Source organism: Callionymus lyra, chromosome 2, assembly GCF_982586985.1.
Source record: "Callionymus lyra chromosome 2, fCalLyr1.hap1.1, whole genome shotgun sequence".
NCBI classification, from domain to species: Eukaryota; Metazoa; Chordata; class Actinopteri; order Syngnathiformes; family Callionymidae; genus Callionymus; species Callionymus lyra.
Window position 1 is genome coordinate 32,913,612 of NC_141819.1, and position 19,907 is coordinate 32,933,518.

Sequence of the window (19,907 nt, forward strand, 5' to 3'; positions counted from 1 at the left end):
AGTTGTTATGATGACAACAGGTGTGGTAGCTGTGGAAACTGGACCTGTGGATACAACTGGAGGCTGAGTTGTAGCAGCAGTAGCAGTTGTAGGGGCTGGCGTTTCTGTTACTGAAGGGGTAGTTGTGGCTACTTGTGGAGATGTCCCTGGTACTTCGGTAGTCCCTGTGACAATAGATGGTGTTGAAATAACAACCGCTGTGGTGGGTCCTGCTGTTGTCTCAACTGGAACTCTAGTTGTTATGATGACAACAGGTGTGGTAGCCTTGGAAACTGGACCTGTGGTTACAACTGGAGGCTGAGTAGTTGCAGCAGTAGCAGTTGTAGGGGCTGGGGTTTCTGTTACTGAAGGGGTAGTTATGGCCACTTGTGGAGTTGTCCCTGGTACTTTGGTAGTCCCTGTGACAATAGATGGTGTTGAAGTAACAACCGCTGTGGTGGGTCCTGCTGTTGTCTCAACTGGAACTCTAGTTGTTGTGATGACAACAGGTGTGGTAGCTGTGGAAACTGGACCAGTGGATACAACTGGAGGCTGAGTTGTTGCAGCAGTAGCAGTTGTAGGGGCTGGGGTTTCTGTTACTGAAGGGGTAGTTGTGGCCACTTGTGGAGTTGTCCCTGGTACTTTGGTAGTCCCTGTGACAATAGATGGTGTTGAAGTAACAACCGCTGTGGTGGGTCCTGCTGTTGTCTCAACTGGAACTCTAGTTGTTGTGATGACAACAGCTGTGGTAGCTGTGGAAACTGGACCAGTGGATACAACTGGAGGCTGAGTTGTTGCAGCAGTAGCAGTTGTAGGGGCTGGGGTTTCTGTTACTGAAGGGGTAGTTGTGGCCACTTGTGGAGTTGTCCCTGGTACTTTGGTAGTCCCTGTGACAATAGATGGTGTTGAAGTAACAACAGCTGTGGTGGGACCTGCAGTTGTCTCAACTGGAACTCTAGTTGTTGTGATGACAACAGGTGTGGTAGCTGTGGAAACTGGACCTGTGGATACAACTGGAGGCTGAGTTGTAGCAGCAGTAGCAGTTGTAGGGGCTGGCGTTTCTGTTACTGAAGGGGTAGTTGTGGCTACTTGTGGAGATGTCCCTGGTACTTCGGTAGTCCCTGTGACAATAGATGGTGTTGAAATAACAACCGCTGTGGTGGGTCCTGCTGTTGTCTCAACTGGAACTCTAGTTGTTATGATGACAACAGGTGTGGTAGCCTTGGAAACTGGACCTGTGGTTACAACTGGAGGCTGAGTAGTTGCAGCAGTAGCAGTTGTAGGGGCTGGGGTTTCTGTTACTGAAGGGGTAGTTATGGCCACTTGTGGAGTTGTCCCCGGTACTTTGGTAGTCCCTGTGACAATAGATGGTGTTGAAGTAACAACCGCTGTGGTGGGTCCTGCTGTTGTCTCAACTGGAACTCTAGTTGTTGTGATGACAACAGGTGTGGTAGCTGTGGAAACTGGACCAGTGGATACAACTGGAGGCTGAGTTGTTGCAGCAGTAGCAGTTGTAGGGGCTGGGGTTTCTGTTACTGAAGGGGTAGTTGTGGCCACTTGTGGAGTTGTCCCTGGTACTTTGGTAGTCCCTGTGACAAAAGATGGTGTTGAAGTAACAACAGCTGTGGTGGGCCCTGCAGTTGTCTCAACTGGAACTCTAGTTGTTGTGATGACAACAGCTGTGGTAGCTGTGGAAACTGGACCAGTGGATACAACTGGAGGCTGAGTTGTTGCAGCAGTAGCAGTTGTAGGGGCTGGGGTTTCTGTTACTGAAGGGGTAGTTGTGGCCACTTGTGGAGTTGTCCCTGGTACTTTGGTAGTCCCTGTGACAATAGATGGTGTTGAAGTAACAACCGCTGTGGTGGGACCTGCAGTTGTCTCAACAGGAACTCTAGTTGTTGTGATGACAACAGCTGTGGTAGCTGTGGAAACTGGACCAGTGGATACAACTGGAGGCTGAGTTGTTGCAGCAGTAGCAGTTGTAGGGGCTGGGGTTTCTGTTACTGAAGGGGTAGTTGTGGCCACTTGTGGAGTTGTCCCTGGTACTTTGGTAGTCCCTGTGACAATAGATGGTGTTGAAGTAACAACAGCTGTGGTGGGACCTGCAGTTGTCTCAACTGGAACTCTAGTTGTTGTGATGACAACAGGTGTGGTAGCTGTGGAAACTGGACCTGTGGATACAACTGGAGGCTGAGTTGTAGCAGCAGTAGCAGTTGTAGGGGCTGGCGTTTCTGTTACTGAAGGGGTAGTTGTGGCTACTTGTTGAGATGTCCCTGGTACTTCGGTAGTCCCTGTGACAATAGATGGTGTTGAAATAACAACCGCTGTGGTGGGTCCTGCTGTTGTCTCAACTGGAACTCTAGTTGTTATGATGACAACAGGTGTGGTAGCCTTGGAAACTGGACCTGTGGTTACAACTGGAGGCTGAGTAGTTGCAGCAGTAGCAGTTGTAGGGGCTGGGGTTTCTGTTACTGAAGGGGTAGTTATGGCCACTTGTGGAGTTGTCCCCGGTACTTTGGTAGTCCCTGTGACAATAGATGGTGTTGAAGTAACAACCGCTGTGGTGGGTCCTGCTGTTGTCTCAACTGGAACTCTAGTTGTTGTGATGACAACAGGTGTGGTAGCTGTGGAAACTGGACCAGTGGATACAACTGGAGGCTGAGTTGTTGCAGCAGTAGCAGTTGTAGGGGCTGGGGTTTCTGTTACTGAAGGGGTAGTTGTGGCCACTTGTGGAGTTGTCCCTGGTACTATGGTAGTCCCTGTGACAATAGATGGTGTTGAAGTAACAACAGCTGTGGTGGGTCCTGCTGTTGTCTCAACTGGAACTCTAGTTGTTGTGATGACAACAGCTGTGGTAGCTGTGGAAACTGGACCAGTGGATACAACTGGAGGCTGAGTTGTTGCAGCAGTAGCAGTTGTAGGGGCTGGGGTTTCTGTTACTGAAGGGGTAGTTGTGGCCACTTGTTGAGTTGTCCCTGGTACTTGGGTTGTCCCTGTGACAATAGATGGTGTTGAAATAACAACCGCTGTGGTGGGTCCTGCTGTTGTCTCAACTGGAACTCTAGTTGTTGTGATGACAACAGGTGTGGTAGCTGTGGAAACTGGCCCAGTGGACACAACTGGAGGCTGAGTTGTTGCAGCAGTAGCAGTTGTAGGGGCTGGGGTTTCTGTTACTGAAGGGGTAGTTGTGGCCACCTGAGGAGTTGTCCCTGGTACTTTGGTAGTCCCTGTGACAATAGATGGTGTTGAAGTAACAACCGCTGTGGTGGGTCCTGCTGTTGTCTCAACTGGAACTCTAGTTGTTGTGATGACAACAGGTGTGGTAGCCTTGGAAACTGGACCTGTGGTTACAACTGGAGGCTGGGTAGTTGCAGCAGTAGCAGTTGTAGGGGCTGGGGTTTCTGTTACTGAAGGGGTAGTTGTGGCCACTTGTGGAGTTGTCCCCGGTACTTTGGTAGTCCCTGTGACAATAGATGGTGTTGAAGTAACAACAGCTGTGGTGGGACCTGCAGTTGTCTCAATTGGAAATCTAGTTGTTGTGATGACAACAGGTGTGGTAGCTGTGGAAACTGGACCAGTGGATACAACTGGAGGCTGAGTTGTTGCAGCAGTAGCAGTTGTAGGGGCTGGGGTTTCTGTTACTGAAGGGGTAGTTGTGGCCACTTGTGGAGTTGTCCCTGGTACTTTGGTAGTCCCTGTGACAATAGATGGTGTTGAAGTAACAACCGCTGTGGTGGGTCCTGCTGTTGTCTCAACTGGAACTCTAGTTGTTGTGATGACAACAGGTGTGGTAGCTGTGGAAACTGGACCAGTGGATACAACTGGAGGCTGAGTTGTTGCAGCAGTAGCAGTTGTAGGGGCTGGGGTTTCTGTTACTGAAGGGGTAGTTGTGGCCACTTGTGGAGTTGTCCCCGGTACTTTGGTAGTCCCTGTGACAATAGATGGTGTTGAAGTAACAACCGCTGTGGTGGGTCCTGCTGTTGTCTCAACTGGAACTCTAGTTGTTGTGATGACAACAGGTGTGGTAGCTGTGGAAACTGGACCTGTGGTTACAACTGGAGGCTGAGTTGTTGCAGCAGTAGCAGTTGTAGGGGCTGGGGTTTCTGTTACTGAAGGGGTAGTTGTGGCCACTTGTGGAGTTGTCCCCGGTACTTTGGTAGTCCCTGTGACAATAGATGGTGTTGTAGTAACAACCGCTGTGGTGGGACCTGCAGTTGTCTCAACTGGAACTCTAGTTGTTGTGATGACAACAGGTGTGGTAGCTGTGGAAACTGGACCAGTGGATACAACTGGAGGCTGAGTTGTTGCAGCAGTAGCAGTTGTAGGGGCTGGGGTTTCTGTTACTGAAGGGGTAGTTGTGGCCACTTGTGGAGTTGTCCCTGGTACTTTGGTAGTCCCTGTGACAATAGATGGTGTTGAAGTAACAACCGCTGTGGTGGGACCTGCAGTTGTCTCAACAGGAACTCTAGTTGTTGTGATGACAACAGCTGTGGTAGCCTTGGAAACTGGACCTGTGGTTACAACTGGAGGCTGGGTTGTTGCAGCAGTAGCAGTTGTAGGGGCTGGGGTTTCTGTTACTGAAGGGGTAGTTGTGGCCACTTGTGGAGTTGTCACTGGTACTTTGGTAGTCCCTGTGACAATAGATGGTGTTGAAGTAACAACAGCTGTGGTGGGACCTGCAGTTGTCTCAACTGGAACTCTAATTGTTGTGATGACAACAGGTGTGGTAGCTGTGGAAACTGGACCAGTGGATACAACTGGAGGCTGAGTTGTTGCAGCAGTAGCAGTTGTAGGGGCTGGGGTTTCTGTTACTGAAGGGGTAGTTGTGGCCACTTGTGGAGTTGTCCCTGGTACTTTGGTAGTCCCTGTGACAATAGATGGTGTTGAAGTAACAACCGCTGTGGTGGGTCCTGCTGTTGTCTCAACTGGAACTCTAGTTGTTGTGATGACAACAGGTGTGGTAGCTGTGGAAACTGGACCAGTGGATACAACTGGAGGCTGAGTTGTTGCAGCAGTAGCAGTTGTAGGGGCTGGCGTTTCTGTTACTGAAGGGGTAGTTGTGGCCACTTGTGGAGATGTCCCTGGTACTTCGGTAGTCCCTGTGACAATAGATGGTGTTGAAATAACAACCGCTGTGGTGGGTCCTGCTGTTGTCTCAACTGGAACTCTAGTTGTTGTGATGACAACAGGTGTGGTAGCTGTGGAAACTGGACCAGTGGATACAACTGGAGGCTGGGTTGTTGCAGCAGTAGCAGTTGTAGGGGCTGGGGTTTCTGTTACTGAAGGGGTAGTTGTGGCCACTTGTGGAGTTGTCACTGGTACTTTGGTAGTCCCTGTGACAATAGATGGTGTTGAAGTAACAACAGCTGTGGTGGGACCTGCAGTTGTCTCAACTGGAACTCTAATTGTTGTGATGACAACAGGTGTGGTAGCTGTGGAAACTGGACCAGTGGATACAACTGGAGGCTGAGTTGTTGCAGCAGTAGCAGTTGTAGGGGCTGGGGTTTCTGTTACTGAAGGGGTAGTTGTGGCCACTTGTGGAGTTGTCCCTGGTACTTTGGTAGTCCCTGTGACAATAGATGGTGTTGAAGTAACAACCGCTGTGGTGGGTCCTGCTGTTGTCTCAACTGGAACTCTAGTTGTTGTGATGACAACAGGTGTGGTAGCTGTGGAAACTGGACCAGTGGATACAACTGGAGGCTGGGTTGTTGCAGCAGTAGCAGTTGTAGGGGCTGGGGTTTCTGTTACTGAAGGGGTAGTTGTGGCCACTTGTGGAGTTGTCACTGGTACTTTGGTAGTCCCTGTGACAATAGATGGTGTTGAAGTAACAACCGCTGTGGTGGGACCTGCAGTTGTCTCAACTGGAACTCTAATTGTTGTGATGACAACAGGTGTGGTAGCTGTGGAAACTGGACCAGTGGATACAACTGGAGGCTGAGTTGTTGCAGCAGTAGCAGTTGTAGGGGCTGGGGTTTCTGTTACTGAAGGGGTAGTTGTGGCCACTTGTGGAGTTGTCCCTGGTACTTTGGTAGTCCCTGTGACAATAGATGGTGTTGAAGTAACAACCGCTGTGGTGGGTCCTGCTGTTGTCTCAACTGGAACTCTAGTTGTTGTGATGACAACAGGTGTGGTAGCTGTGGAAACTGGACCAGTGGACACAACTGGAGGCTGAGTTGTTGCAGCAGTAGCAGTTGTAGGGGCTGGGGTTTCTGTTACTGAAGGGGTAGTTGTGGCCACTTGTGGAGTTGTCCCCGGTACTTTGGTAGTCCCTGTGACTATAGATGGTGTTGAAGTAACAACCGCTGTGGTGGGTCCTGCTGTTGTCTCAACTGGAACTCTAGTTGTTGTGATGACAACAGGTGTGGTAGCTGTGGAAACTGGACCAGTGGATACAACTGGAGGCTGAGTTGTTGCAGCAGTAGCAGTTGTAGGGGCTGGGGTTTCTGTTACTGAAGGGGTAGTTGTGGCCACTTGTGGAGTTGTCCCTGGTACTTTGGTAGTCCCTGTGACAATAGATGGTGTTGAAGTAACAACAGCTGTGGTGGGACCTGCAGTTGTCTCAACTGGAACTCTAGTTGTTGTGATGACAACAGGTGTGGTAGCTGTGGAAACTGGACCAGTGGATACAACTGGAGGCTGAGTTGTTGCAGCAGTAGCAGTTGTAGGGGCTGGTGTTCCTGTTACTGAAGGGGTAGTTGTGGCCACTTGTGGAGATGTCCCTGGTACTTCGGTAGTCCCTGTGACAATAGATGGTGTTGAAATAACAACCGCTGTGGTGGGTCCTGCTGTTGTCTCAACTGGAACTCTAGTTGTTGTGATGACAACAGGTGTGGTAGCCTTGGAAACTGGACCTGTGGTTACAACTGGAGGCTGAGTAGTTGCAGCAGTAGCAGTTGTAGGGGCTGGGGTTTCTGTTACTGAAGGGGTAGTTATGGCCACCTGTGGAGTTGTCCCCGGTACATTGGTAGTCCCTGTGACAATAGATGGTGTTGAAGTAACAACCGCTGTGGTGGGTCCTGCTGTTGTCTCAACTGGAACTCTTGTTGTTGTGATGAAAACAGGTGTGGTAGCTGTGGAAACTGGACCTGTGGTTACAACTGGAGGCTTAGTTGTTGCAGCAGTAGCAGTTGTAGGGGCTGGGGTTTCTTTTACTGAAGGGGTAGTTGTGGCCACTTGTGGAGTTGTCCCTGGTACTTTGGTAGTCCCTGTGACAATAGATGGTGTTGAAGTAACAACCGCTGTGGTGGGTCCTCCTGTTGTCTCAACTGGAACTCTAGTTGTTGTGATGACAACAGCTGTGGTAGCTGTGGAAACTGGACCAGTGGATACAACTGGAGGCCGAGTTGTTGCAGCAGTAGCAGTTGTAGGGGCTGGGGTTTCTGTTACTGAAGGGGTAGTTGTGGCCACTTGTGGAGTTGTCCCTGGTACTTTGGTAGTCCCTGTGACAATAGATGGTGTTGAAGTTACAACAGCTGTGGTGGGACCTGCAGTTGTCTCAACTGGAACTCTTGTTGTTGTGATGAAAACAGGTGTGGTAGCTGTGGAAACTGGACCTGTGGTTACAACTGGAGGCTTAGTTGTTGCAGCAGTAGCAGTTGTAGGGGCTGGGGTTTCTTTTACTGAAGGGGTAGTTGTGGCCACTTGTGGAGTTGTCCCTGGTACTTTGGTAGTCCCTGTGACAATAGATGGTGTTGAAGTAACAACCGCTGTGGTGGGTCCTGCTGTTGTCTCAACTGGAACTCTAGTTGTTGTGATGACAACAGCTGTGGTAGCTGTGGAAACTGGACCAGTGGATACAACTGGAGGCCGAGTTGTTGCAGCAGTAGCAGTTGTAGGGGCTGGGGTTTCTGTTACTGAAGGGGTAGTTGTGGCCACTTGTTGAGTTGTCCCTGGTACTTGGGTTGTCCCTGTGACAATAGATGGTTTTGAAGTAACAACCGCTGTGGTGGGTCCTGCTGTTGTCTCAACTGGAACTCTAGTTGTTGTGATGACAACAGGTGTGGTAGCTGTGGAAACTGGACCTGTGGATACAACTGGAGGCTGAGTTGTAGCAGCAGTAGCAGTTGTAGGGGCTGGCGTTTCTGTTACTGAAGGGGTAGTTGTGGCTACTTGTGGAGATGTCCCTGGTACTTCGGTAGTCCCTGTGACAATAGATGGTGTTGAAATAACAACCGCTGTGGTGGGTCCTGCTGTTGTCTCAACTGGAACTCTAGTTGTTGTGATGACAACAGGTGTGGTAGCTGTGGAAACTGGCCCAGTGGACACAACTGGAGGCTGAGTTGTTGCAGCAGTAGCAGTTGTAGGGGCTGGGGTTTCTGTTACTGAAGGGGTAGTTGTGGCCACCTGAGGAGTTGTCCCTGGTACTTTGGTAGTCCCTGTGACAATAGATGGTGTTGAAGTAACAACCGCTGTGGTGGGTCCTGCTGTTGTCTCAACTGGAACTCTAGTTGTTGTGATGACCACAGGTGTGGTAGCCTTGGAAACTGGACCTGTGGTTACAACTGGAGGCTGAGTAGTTGCAGCAGTAGCAGTTGTAGGGGCTGGGGTTTCTGTTACTGAAGGGGTAGTTGTGGCCACTTGTGGAGTTGTCCCCGGTACTTTGGTAGTCCCTGTGACAATAGATGGTGTTGAAGTAACAACAGCTGTGGTGGGACCTGCAGTTGTCTCAACTGGAACTCTAGTTGTTGTGATGGCAACAGCTGTGGTAGCCTTGGAAACTGGACCTGTGGTTACAACTGGAGGCTGAGTTGTTGCAGCAGTAGCAGTTGTAGGGGCTGGGGTTTCTGTTACTGAAGGGGTAGTTGTGGCCACTTGTTGAGTTGTCCCTGGTACTTGGGTAGTCCCTGTGACAATAGATGGTGTTGAAGTAACAACCGCTGTGGTGGGCCCTGCTGTTGTCTCAACTGGAACTCTAGTTGTTGTGATGACAACAGGTGTGGTAGCTGTGGAAACTGGACCTGTGGATACAACCGGAGGCTGAGTTGTAGCAGCAGTAGCAGTTGTAGGGGCTGGCGTTTCTGTTACTGAAGGGGTAGTTGTGGCTACTTGTGGAGTTGTCCCTGGTACTTTGGTAGTCCCTGTGACAAAAGATGGTGTTGAAGTAACAACAGCTGTGGTGGGACCTGCAGTTGTCTCAACTGGAACTCTAGTTGTTGTGATGACAACAGGTGTGGTAGCTGTGGAAACTGGCCCAGTGGATACAACTGGAGGCTGAGTTGTTGCAGCAGTAGCAGTTGTAGGGGCTGGGGTTTCTGTTACTGAAGGGGTAGTTGTGGCCACTTGTTGAGTTGTCTCTGGTACTTTTCTAGTCCCTGTGACAACAGACGGTGTTGATGTTACAACAGCTGTGGTGGGTCCTGCTGTTGTCTCAACTGGAACTCTAGTTGTTGTGATGACAACAGTTGTGGTAGCTGTGGAAACTGGCCCAGTGGATACAACTGGTGGCTGAGTAGTTGCAGCAGTAGCAGTTGTAGGGGCTGGCGTTTCTGTTACTGAAGGGGTAGTTGTGGCCACTTGTGGAGTTGTCCCTGGTACTTTGGTAGTCCCTGTGACAAAAGATGGTGTTGAAGTAACAACAGCTGTGGTGGGCCCTGCAGTTGTCTCAACTGGAACTCTAGTTGTTGTGATGACAACAGCTGTGGTAGCTGTGGAAACTGGACCAGTGGATACAACTGGAGGCTGAGTTGTTGCAGCAGTAGCAGTTGTAGGGGCTGGGGTTTCTGTAACTGAAGGGGTAGTTGTGGCCACTTGTGGAGTTGTCCCTGGTACTTTGGTAGTCCCTGTGACAATAGATGGTGTTGAAGTAACAACCGCTGTGGTGGGTCCTGCTGTTGTCTCAACTGGAACTCTAGTTGTTGTGATGACAACAGGTGTGGTAGCTGTGGAAACTGGACCAGTGGATACAACTGGAGGCTGAGTTGTTGCAGCAGTAGCAGTTGTAGGGGCTGGGGTTTCTGTTACTGAAGGGGTAGTTGTGGCCACTTGTGGAGTTGTCCCCGGTACTTTGGTAGTCCCTGTGACAATAGATGGTGTTGAAGTAACAACCGCTGTGGTGGGTCCTGCTGTTGTCTCAACTGGAACTCTAGTTGTTGTGATGACAACAGGTGTGGTAGCTGTGGAAACTGGACCAGTGGATACAACTGGAGGCTGAGTTGTTGCAGCAGTAGCAATTGTAGGGGCTGGGGTTTCTGTTACTGAAGGGGTAGTTGTGGCCACTTGTGGAGTTGTCCCTGGTACTTTGGTAGTCCCTGTGACAATAGATGGTGTTGAAGTAAAAACAGCTGTGGTGGGCCCTGCAGTTGTCTCAACTGGAACTCTAGTTGTTGTGATGACAACAGCTGTGGTAGCTGTGGAAACTGGACCAGTGGATACAACTGGAGGCTGAGTTGTTGCAGCGGTCCCTGTGGTTGTTACTGTAGGTGTGGTTGTTACCACAACTGTGCTCTTTTTTGCTGAAATACATATATTACAACTTTAAATGATCATTCATGGAAAATTTACAAATATTCTTTATATACGCTACCTGTAGTGAATGTAAATGGAGTTGTTGTAGGAAGCGGTGTGGTCGTAGGACAAGGATACACATCCCTTGTTACCTCCTCATCTGGGCCACAGACAGCTTCGATACAACTCTCAAGGCCATCTGTAGTGTTGTAGATCGTTTCACCGTACTTGTATGTCCTTCCATTGACAAAGCATGAGCAATCTGCAAATTAAGGAAACATTTTTCAGTATATAAATAAAATTATTGGACAAGTTGTATCTCCAACTATGTATATTTACTTACAGTACACATCATATTTACACCTAATTCCAGACAGTGTGCAAGAGCTGTAAACAAAAAAATCACAATGTTTTTTTTATTACAAATTAGGTAACCTCTCTGTTTTGTATCTGTAAAAACCAAAGAAAATAATGGACATTATACATGTTGATAGTAAATGTTGTAAATTATATAAATTATTTGATGACTGCTAAAACATACCATTGGTAACAATTTTCCGACGGAGCATAATCCCCAATAGCATAATTGGTGCCTTGGTCATCATAACAGCCGCACTGTTCCAAGGAAACACATGTCATAGAGTCCTCGTTGAAAAAAGGTGCAGCTGGTGGACACTGTGGGTAACATCCTGCAAAAACAATCACGAGTCAATCATTAGTTTTATTTACAGAACTTTGAAGGTGTACATGAAGCTTTTTCTTCAAGATAAGAGCTTGATGAATCTCAAGATTTTTTGTTACCAATTGTCAATTCAATCATACCTTCTAGACCAGTGATGAGAGCAGAACAGTTCCCAGAAGGATTCCGGCAGGTTTTCATGCAGTCTGCGCCACAAGGTTTGTAATGCCACTCACAGCCTTCAGGGGAGTTATAGTAGTCACAGAAAACCGCTGCAAGAGATACATTTGGTCACACAAAAAGTTACATTATGGAAGTTATGCTTAATGTTTTGCTATTTCACTGTATTTTCAGTTTAAGTTTCTTGTCTTGTGGTAACTACATTACTGATGTTTTGTTTCTTGATGGTGATGTAGTTGTACTCACGGCAAAGTTTTGGAGTTCTCCATCTCACACAGGCTCCAGCTTCATTGCAAGATTTTGCATAGGAAGCAACAGCTGTGCAGAAACACTCACAGTCCCCACCAGTGTCACAAGCACAAGAATCTCTCACACATGAGTCGTAGTATGGACCAGGATCCACCTTGGAATAAATAATACAGTTTGTGAGTTAATTGTTTCACTCTGAGGTTGACTTATATGTGAAGATCATTTAATTTTATAATTTTGTACAACATATGTAAAAACATTAGGACTATTTACATCTTAAGATATACATAAATCATGCTTATTATAGTACTATTTCAAAAATTTCTATATAATGTTTACCTTTGAATGGCAGTCCTGAAATGTAACACTGGTGATGATACTACATTGCCTCTGGGACCAAGCTGCTCTGTATCTGTTCTTGGTACAGGGATCTGTTGATAGCTTGGCATCAGGGCATCCCGACGAGACTTTCCAACTGTTACCAAACTCCAGAACATCTGCTACTGTCTCCTGGGAGCGTGTTGTGAAGTCATTTTTGCTATTGCCATCGTAGTTTCCACATAGTCCACATACTTTTTCCTGATAAAGGAAGTTTTACATAGAATTATGAATTATATACATTTATATGTAGATTTGGAATTGGGAACTGTTGGTCTTACCTGGTGCTGTGGACCAAGTTTAATGAACAGACTGGTCTTCTTATCCCACATGACCACAATTCCTGGCTTGATGGCCACCACAAGGTAAATGCCCATCTTGGAAACTTGAGAAGGCCTGCTGCCCTTGACCACACGAATGGTTTCATCTTTAAGTTGATACTCATCACTCTGTAGATGTGAAAGAAAGTAATTAGTGACAGAGATATACGCGTGTGTTCTTAATCCTGTTCCACAAATTCATTGTTAAATAGAATGAAAAAGAGCACACTAAAATATAATGTTAACAATCAGGGATTTGCAACCTCAACGTCACATGCTTGTCCTTGTTCTAAGACAAATAGGTAAAGACTAGCTACCTGGTTTTGCTGTCATCGACCAGTTACAGTTTTTTCTGTCCCTTATACAATCATTAGCTCAGTTGCGCAGATTCATATATTGAAAGACAGAGAATAAGTGTAATTCAAAGTTATTTTACCCCAAGGTAGATCTTGATAGTTTTGGAACAGGTAGTTCCAGTGGTTCCACAAAGAACATTTTCAGTGACAATTCTGAAGCTTCCATTCTCTGAGCCGCAGTAGTCCTAAGTGAAGCAATAGGAGTGATGGTGAGTTGGTTTGACGCGGTTACATGATATTTTCATAAACATAGACTGTTTTCACGTTAACATTTTGTTCCTGTTGAAAATGTATCTGGTTTATACACAAACATGGAAAAGTATTTAAAACCTGTTTCCTAAAATCAAAGCACTACACCCTGCAAATCAATCTCAACTTGTTTTAGTGTTAATTCCATGAAGTTTACCTGTGCAAGAGCGTATTCACATTCTCCACTGAAGTCAAACCTTTTCCCATCAAAAGTTATGTAGTGACCATCACCATAGATACCACAAACTGCATCACAAACGTTGGTGGTACAAGTGAACTTTCTATTGCGGCAGGAGCTGTAAGGACACACACGAAGGTTAATCAAACATAATTAATTCGACAATTTCTAGTTATACGCATAGGTGATAGGTTTGCCAAGGTATATCAACTTTTTACAATAAAGTTCATTAATTTAACTCTACTGAATTAAGAAATTCCATTTCTGTGTCCAGATAGGATTATTATACATTTTCAAAGCAATGAGAATTGTTTGCATGAATAATTTAATCTGAAGAAGTATCTATACAAACCATGTGTTGCAATCAACAGTAAGGGTTTCTCCTGGTTGGTATTTCTTTCCATTGTGTACACACGGACAGCTACTCTCGCTGATACAACCTCCGAGTCCATCTGCGACCAGACCATTGGGACACATGCATCCTGATACGCACCCAGTGCTTATCTATTAGAACCAGAATGACAACATGTAAGCCTGATAGGAATCAAGCAAATATCCATGAATGTTTCGTGTACATACACATGCCATGTCCAGAGTACCGCAACTCTTCTGGCACTCAACTCCCACACTGCCAGGTGCCTCATCAGAGCAGTTAAAATAAAACATGGGCTTCTTGCATGTTGGTGTTACTGTGCAAATACAGTTATATTTGAAAACATGAAGTGTATTTCTGCTTAATTCATGCACATAATGAACACAAGTTGATGTATTGTGTAATGTTAGACATAAAGTACGTCCACAAAATGAAAAACGTACCTTGTGTTTGTAGACCTTGGCAGCTTAGACGTCCTTCTCTGCAGAAACTGTGAGAACAACCACAAGAATGTAAGAAACAAAATGAACACTGCATAGATTATATTTATTCCTAACGATCAATTTAACTAAGATTTTTACATTTTGCTGGTGCTGTCTAATCACTACTTGAAAAATATTATTTTCCTAAACTGATCTACAAACTGTAAATAATATACACTTGTGGGGAAAATAATGTTTACCAAGTTCCACCGTCTTTGGTGATGGATTGATCGCTTGGAATTATGTTGTCGCCGTCATAACAAGGACAATCTGTGCTTGGGATGCAAAGACCATTCTCATCCATGTATGTTCCCATTGAACAGCCACAACCATCAACTGATGGGAACTTTGATTGACAACTGTAGTCCATTTGACTGATGGAGTAACAAGTACGGCCACAGCTCGACATGCTGTATTCATACACAGTTCCTTCAGGGCAGGAAGTGCTGAATTTGCCTGGATGAGAGGAGAACATGTGTCAGCATAAATATATGTTGGTTAATATTTTTACCTTTCTCTTCATCATTTATCCTAAATCTTCCTAAAGAGTACTAGTTATTAATGAAAGAGTCCTGAGGTAGAACTCACTGCACATAACGTCCCTCCATCCAGTGATCACGATTCCTGCAGCTGAGCAAGCGTAGACATACGCAGAAGCAGAAGCACACATGCAGTCCTCACTCTTTTCACAGTTACATGTGTCATACATGCAGTTCTGTAGAGAGGATTAAAGACTTGTCAGGTTGAAATTATTATTTATAATTATGATTCATATGTTTCAATGTGTAACATACATCTTTGTAGCTTGTTGGGCTAACAACATTGTGGCAGGAAGCGAACATTCCGTTGGGGTCAGTTAGTTTGGAGCACCAGAACTGAGCAAAATCCTCTGGAAAAGTCATAAAAAATTTAACAAAAAACAAAGAAATATGTATGAAACATAAAATACATAAAAGGCAGAGTTTATTTGTACCTTTGTTGATTCCCTGTGTGCAAGGGTGTGTAAAGCGTGTCGAAACATCTGGACAAGATGCTCTTGTTTTCCAGGCATTGGCGAAGGCTGCTGCTGTACCCTCCACAAGCCCACTGCTCACCTTGAAGTCATCACTCATGATGTTGTTGAAGTTTCCACACAAACCTGTTGAATGGCAGTTGCAAGAAAGATATGTTTTTAGACAACAAATACAACTTTAAAAAAAAAAGAAAAAACAGCTCAATCTAAGCATCATTGAAGGCACACCTGAAGTGGTCCCTCTGAGTGAGTTGTCCGCTAAAATATAGACTTGCATCAAAGGGCTGAGCTGGATTATCAATCGAAGGCCTATCCTGGTGTTGATGTGGATGTAGAAGGATGAAGGTTTATAGACACTCAGTTCATCTGTAAAATAGAGGGATATGAACCAAAAAATTATGTTCCTGGATATAATAAATCATATAAATCTTCAAAAACTTTTTTATTAATTGAGCCACTCACAGGTAAACAACGGAAGCTGAGACAGAATCTTGTTCACAAAGATCTGACCGGCAGATTGAACTTTAATTACCTGTGACAAAAATAAAACAAATGTGTTATGTTTCAGAATAAAATAATCGAACATCGTATTGTAGAGAGAAATGTTATACATCAATGTCAAATGTGGAACCATCTATTTTTAAAATCATAAAGATGAACAGTGCGGTTAGTGTTTTATACAGTAGAAATATAATGCATATGCTGTTATGCTAACAAGCTTAGCTAACAATCATCATCATCGTCATGATGTAATGACTTCAACTTTTAAAAACACTTACCATCTCGTTGCTGTTCAGAGACAAAGTAACAGCTCGAAGGCAGGTTTTACCTCTAACCACACCGCACTCGACGAGATCTCCTGTTATTACATACAAGCCACTTTTCTCCTGCAAAATTTCAAAACACAACATTGAATCACTTCATAAAAAATGTCTCACTGGTTTTGTCGACAAGACCAGAGATTGAACTACCTGTGCCATAATGTAGCTGCAGTCCCCATGAAACGTGTAGAGTTTGCCGTCAAATGTGTTAATGTGGGAGCCTCCTTCTACTGAGCAGGTTTCTGGACAATCGTTTTCAGTGCAAGACCACAGACCATTTTGACACGTACTGTAAATACAGACGCATGTTGATTCTTGTTAATATGACCAGGAAGGTTTTCATTTAGTAAGTTGGTGAAAGTCTGACCAGTGACATCGTAAACATCTCACATGTACATTTTTGTTTATGTCCTACCAAGATTTGCAGTAGTATTCAAATGTTTCCCCTGATTTGTAGACATTGCCGTTGTGCAAACATGGACAAGATTCAACTGCTACACAGCCATTTTTACCGATGTCATCCATGACAGTTCCTGAAAGAAAACATCATTATGGGGTTTTAAATCTCAGATTGAAAATGTAAGTATGATTTAATTTTTTTGAGTAATATTATTGGTGAATACCAGCAGGGCAGCTGCAACCGTCTATACAGTGGGTGTCACAAGTTTGGGTGGCCTGAGGGTTGGAGCAAGTGTTGGGACACGAGCTGCTGCACTCCATGAACACCATGCCAGCTGGACATGACTTAGCTGTGAAGACAACAGGTTTAACCTCTAGCTACCATGAAATTGTAAAAACCCACGGTAAAGGGTGGGTTAGCATGCTTACGGCATAAAGATGAACTCCTCCATTGTTGTGGCTGTCCACCTGCATGGACACACTGTCTCGAGTACTCTGAGATTGTTTTACACAGGACAGATTTGTCACTGCTGCACAGATCAGACATGCAGGCGGTTACAAAGGAGTCTATGTCCAGGAGGTTTTGGCAACTGCTAAATGAAGCTCTGGAGAAGATAGCCTCACAGTCAGCCTGTAAAATAAATGTTAAAGATATGAATAAGTCATTGTTATGCAAAGAAACACTTACATTTTTTTTCTGTGAGTATGAATGGCACTTTTTTTTCTTAATACAGGTCTAACACTGAAACCTCTGCAACTTCTGTTAATATTAGAACAGCAGTATAGTGTTAAACACATTTCTTAGAAAAGTATCTTCCAATACATGTTGTCTCAAGAATATTTAATTCATAAACTCAAATAAAAAACCTCATTTAGTGCATTTGTTTAACAAAGTTACCAGAAAAAAAAGAAAGGTAATAAAACTCGGCCATGTGTTGAGCAATAGAAGGAGAGTCACAGTGTCGTATGGAAGTAGAAATAAGTAGAGAAGGACAAACTCACTTTGGTTCCACAGAGCTCTGGAACAGTTTGTTCTGGTTCCACACAAACACGTACTGGATCACTGACTTTGCTAAATTCAGCATAATCTATTATGGAAAGGGATCCTGAAAAAAAAAAAATCTGTTTAATATTGAATTTTGTCAAAACATCTTTTGATGGGATATATACCATCTTTGGGTAATTCATTGTTGATTCCATCAAAGTTTCCACAAAGTCCACAAGTCTGCCCTCTGAGCTCTTTATCCATCTCAATCTATAAAGACAAGGAAGATCAAATTGATTGCCAGATCATTCATTAATATTAATCATAGAATATTAGAAATACATAAAATGGTAACATTGTACACGATTGGTTTGGTATTTATACACTCAGAGGGTTAACATTACAACATATTTTACAAGAACATAAAAGGTTTGCGTTGGCAGCCCAAAGACCTTTCAGGCCATTTGAATTCTTATTCATTCCTACCATGGTTATTCTGAAGGTTGCAAAGCGAGGTAACTGGACTGTGCTGAGTTTTTTTAAAAGGTGTTTATACTCTCACTCAAGAGCCTTCTTTAGTTCCAAATAACTGCTGTGAGGAGCAGTTATATATCTTACTACGGAGTTACCATGAAAAGGAAACAAAACTCTTTCACATTGCCATGTTAAACGGGATCCCACCAATAGGTACAAAACAAAAGTGACTAACCTACTTTAACAAATGAAAAAAGTAGGAGTGATTGCCTGATCACTTTATTACAGAAAATACCCAGAGGAATTAGTTCTTTGAACTTATGTATCACCAAAAATACACAAGCAATCTGTTATCTGGAGACAATTATCCTTAGCATTTACTCTGTCACATACAATAGGCCTTAATTTATTTATTTTCTTTGATCATCTTGTTGGCAATTCCACCATCCACATCAATGACTTAAAGCCTTTTCCCAGAAAATGTAAGTACATCACGCTGGGTCCAAAAGATACCCTGTTTCATATAATATCGAATCACTGATCACTAGTGTTACTTCATCAGTGGACGACCAAACGCTAAGAAAGCTACTTTTACAGTATAGTACCCTGGAGGTGGGAACAACCTCGCCAGATAACATCTGTTCTTCACTGGATTTGTTTACTGCCTCCAGTGAGTGAAATAAAAAAGGGGACACTTACGTCCATGGAGTCATCACGGTTCCATGATATTATGATTCCCATTTTTGACTCAAGGAATATACTGGATGTTGTCTCTTTGACGTTAAACCCAAATGAAACATATGGCAGAGTCACCCTGCAAAGAAAGCAGAGTCAATGTCCCTTTAAAAAAAAAATGTTAAGATTATACTTATTTATTTACACCCATTTATATTATTTAGAACTTTATTTTCAAAATGATTTGCATAACACAGTATTAACAGGTTACAATCCGTATTAACTTGGTGAACATGAGTAGAACATTTTAAATTGACCTTTAAATAATTTAGTTTTTTTATTTTCAACATGGACATGCATTTGCTGCTGCAACAAAATCCTCACAAGACAATATCTAACTTCATCATTTTCTTTTTTTTTAACTTTTTTTAATATTTAAAAAAACAACAAAAAAAACAACCCGTGATCACAGTGGAAAAATTGAAGAGACTAAACTTACGGATTTCCATTGACGATTACATCATCATTCGTGATCAGAACCACTGATGCCTCGAGCTTCATGAAGATACGGTCAATGGTGGAGATGCCGTCCACCAGCTTGCGTTGCATCTGGATGTTAAAGTTTTCGAAGGAGCCTTGGCACTGAATTACCACCTCATGTGTGCAGGAGGAGGAAAACTGGAAATAGTCGCCGTCAAATGTCTTCCAGTGGTTCTGTCCCCAGGTCGTGCAGACTCGTCCGAGATGAGATGAACTTCCTAAAATCAAGTATTAAACATTTAACCTAAGATATATATATATATATATATATATATAAATCCTCATTTGTCCAACATTCAGTTAAAACACTCAATCTCAAAATGGATCTAGGGATTGTGAAATCCCATGTGGTTTGGTCATCACCCACCATTTTGAGCCAGCACGCTGACCAGCATTAGATAGAGGAGCCATAACGCTGATTGGAGTCCTGTAGTCCCCATGTTGGAACTTAGGACTGGCCCGCTCTGACGATCTTTACCTGAAGGATCTAGCTTTTATAGCCATTTGACATCGTCAGCATTTGTGTGTACAAGGCAGCTCCAATCATCCTCACTCTTCACTTCTACCACATCAGTACAGTAGATCAGTGACATTTACACATTACAAATTAAACAAATGGCATCTTGACAAATGGTGATCCGGTTAACTATTTATTGAGTAAAACACACTTCTAGACTTGATAGATATACATAGACAATAATTTTACAATTTCAAAGAATTTAAGTTAAGTTTAGTCCTATGAACTTTTCAGTTATCAGTTAACAGTTTTCAAAAGGTAAACTTCAACCACATATTGGCATCCTTGATGTATTAAGGGTCCACCCTTTCCTGTTATAAATGTTTCATCACTGACACGTCAGTCTTACTTTGTGCTTTACTTTTTAATTGTGTCACTTATGTGTAAATCATTTTTTCTACTTCTTACTTCTAAATCAAAGTCAAACATACACATACGTAAATTACATTGTTCTATAATGCCTTCAAAATCATCTTGTCCATTATTGACATTTTATCCATGCTCTTCACAAATAATAGTATATTAAAAAGTGAAAATGTTTAATAAATGAATGATGCATTTAAAATTAATTACATGCCAGGCTTTAACATAATTTTAGACTCTTATTATAACTTTTTT

At 43.9% G+C, this 19,907-nt stretch overlaps 1 protein-coding gene across 1 annotated transcript; it reads right to left on the reverse strand.

Moving 5' to 3' along the window:
* Positions 1-2,234: 2,234 nt before the first annotated feature.
* Positions 2,235-19,212, reverse strand: LOC148086614 (mucin-5AC-like). The gene is made up of 30 exons (XM_087783010.1): positions 19,140-19,212; positions 18,732-18,990; positions 18,257-18,371; positions 17,269-17,353; positions 17,101-17,204; positions 16,528-16,729; positions 16,323-16,448; positions 16,115-16,232; positions 15,847-15,988; positions 15,658-15,765; positions 15,341-15,410; positions 15,107-15,244; positions 14,840-15,004; positions 14,661-14,755; positions 14,455-14,581; positions 14,067-14,322; positions 13,828-13,874; positions 13,591-13,700; positions 13,364-13,515; positions 12,991-13,129; positions 12,665-12,769; positions 12,190-12,357; positions 11,870-12,109; positions 11,528-11,684; positions 11,245-11,373; positions 10,964-11,111; positions 10,766-10,809; positions 10,502-10,684; positions 3,622-4,556; positions 2,235-2,270 (listed from the first exon to the last, which is right to left on the reverse strand). The coding sequence occupies exons 1-30, from the start codon at positions 19,210-19,212 to the stop codon at positions 2,235-2,237; spliced, it is 4,776 nt and encodes a 1,591-aa protein (XP_087639136.1).
* Between the last annotated feature and the right edge of the window lie 695 nt (positions 19,213-19,907).